The 2,358-nt window shown below is 36.6% G+C and overlaps 1 protein-coding gene across 1 annotated transcript in view; it reads right to left on the bottom strand.

Moving 5' to 3' along the window:
- SYCP2L (synaptonemal complex protein 2 like) overlaps nt 1-2,358 on the bottom strand; it is a 73,877-nt gene that overhangs the window by 27,360 nt on the left and 44,159 nt on the right. The window contains exons 24-25 of the mRNA XM_015587267.1: nt 1,531-1,604; nt 1,314-1,383 (exon numbers count right to left, since the gene is read on the bottom strand). Coding sequence (XP_015442753.1) covers nt 1,314-1,383; nt 1,531-1,604 — 144 coding nt within the window. The remainder of the gene's footprint in view (nt 1-1,313; nt 1,384-1,530; nt 1,605-2,358) is intronic.

The raw sequence follows: 2,358 nt of genomic DNA on the forward strand, positions 1-2,358 counted from the left end.
ACTCTATGGCCCAGCAATTCTATTCCTAAAAATATATACAGAGAACATTTTTCATATGTGTACCAGGAGAAATGTACATGATTCCTCATAGTGTCAATATTTCTGACAACTAAAACCACAAACAACCAAAGACCCCACAGTACTAGAAAGGATAAATAAATGATGGTATATTCATGTAACTGAATATAATATTGTGCCGAAAATTAATATTATTCACCTACATGCACTAGCATAAATGGACCTTACAAATGATTTTGAGCAAAAGCAGGTCATACAAGCTATATACAGTATGATGTCATTTGTTTAAATTTCAAATCAAATATAACTAAATTACATATTATTTAGGGGCACACTCAAAGGAAATAAAATTATAAAGAAAAGCAACAAGATTTTTAGAAGTCAGGAATCACCTCTGTGAGGGATGGAGGGGACGAATAGGTCATATGACTCTGTGTGGAAATATTCTAAGTCAATGGCAACTGTCTAGTTCTCACTCTGAGTTGTGGTTACATACATGTTCACCTTATAATCATTCTTTGAACTATATACGTTTTATATTCTCTTCTCAATGTAGGGTATTCTTCCCAATGTAAAAGTGACAAAAAATAAAAGCTGTGGAATCAAACACAAAACTAAGCTTAATGGGCCCCTGTGGGACAGGGAGGGGCAGGGAGGGGCAGGGATGGGTTGGCAGTGGAGCACACCAAGATCTGGAAATAGTAATGTTCTGTTTCTTAAAGCAGATGGCAGTTCACAGATGTTTGCTGTGCTGATATACTAAATACCCTGCACATAATTTATAACTATTTGAATCTTCCGGATGTTTAATTTAAAATATAAAGAAAAAAAAACTGTTCATCAAAAAACAAAAGAGTGGTTAGGTACTATACTAATTCACAATATTGTGAACTAACATGGAAACCTTCATATCACTGTTCCAATGAAATATTAATTCGGAAGTTTTAATACCATGGCCACATAACTTTTTGAAACATTGTTTATAAACTCAAAGAGCCCCCAATAAGCCCTTCTGTGAGGCTGGAGAGAAGTCATGCTGCTTGACAGGATGCAGGTCCTAGGCTATGTTTCTCCACACAAGATATTCTTGTTCTTGAGTGAAGTCCCTGTCCATCCCCTTGACCCTCATGCACATTTGGAGCTGGTAAGCAGATCACACTGCTCTCTCCAAAGCCTGGCAGTTGTCACTCTGTAAAGTGATTTTATCTGCTGCGATTTGAATAATAGCCTGGACTGCCAAAATCAGATTAACTTTGCTTTATGCTGCAAAAAGAGTTTTTTTAGTATTTCCTCACCTCTGTCTTCCAGGTTTTCCAGTTTATGTTTGAAGTCAGTACTTTTCATCAATGACTCTCCATTTACAGTCTTAAGAAAAAATAAAGATATGTATTTGTGTCAAAATAAGAAAACAAATGCTGATACATTATCACTTAAAAAGAAACAAGCCAGTACATTATGCAAATACATATTAATTCTGGAAAACTAGATTAAAACCGCACAATTAAATAATACCTTAGACACATTTTCTTCAACTTCTGAGTGCTCCAATGAAGAGGGATTGCTCAGTGTGTGGGGACTTTGAAGTTCTGAGTATTAGAAAAACAGTTTTGAGGAAATAAACACAGTAAGATTCAACTTCAGGCAAGAACATTTTACTATCCCTCTATGTATTAAATCTCACCATCAACAAAAAAAGGGACACAGTTTCTAAACAAACAAACAAATAAATAAATAAAAACTTTGTATCTTTCAGAGCATGTATGGTTATTCAGTTTGTAGATCTGCAGATAACATAAATAACCAGTTATCTCAATTTGAGATCAGTACTTTGACTAGATGCCCACCTGACCCCAAATACATGGGCAAGAATTCTGCCACCTCAACCTCGTGATCCCTTCTTTCTTCTCTTAGTACCACTCCCTTATTTCCTTTTACTCTCTAATGTTAATTTTCCTCTCTCCTTTTTTCTTTTCTTTACTTGTTTTCCACCAGTGGCAGCCAAGCTAAGGGGTTGTCATTCGCACGCTTACTAAGTGCCATTATGTGCCTGGCAATGCACTAAGCTGCAGGATGATAAAGGTGAACACAAGTTTAAAAGACGCTCATAGTTTTAATAAAATACAGTGGGGCTTAAGATAAACCTTATAAGTCAAAGGTTGGCAAACTCTGGCCCCTTTGGCCCCTTAGGTCCCTTCTGATGCCAGGTTTCATAACGTTTTTTTAGAAATACAGCCATGCCCACTGTTTGATATAGGGAAGAAGCATGAAAACTAAATATTCGGAGCCTGCTACGTACTGCTAGACATGGGTGATCAGCATACTCAGATAACAGGGAACCTG

The sequence above is a fragment of the Pteropus alecto genome, unplaced genomic scaffold (assembly GCF_000325575.1).
Source record: "Pteropus alecto unplaced genomic scaffold, ASM32557v1 scaffold121, whole genome shotgun sequence".
NCBI lineage: Eukaryota > Metazoa > Chordata > Mammalia > Chiroptera > Pteropodidae > Pteropus > Pteropus alecto.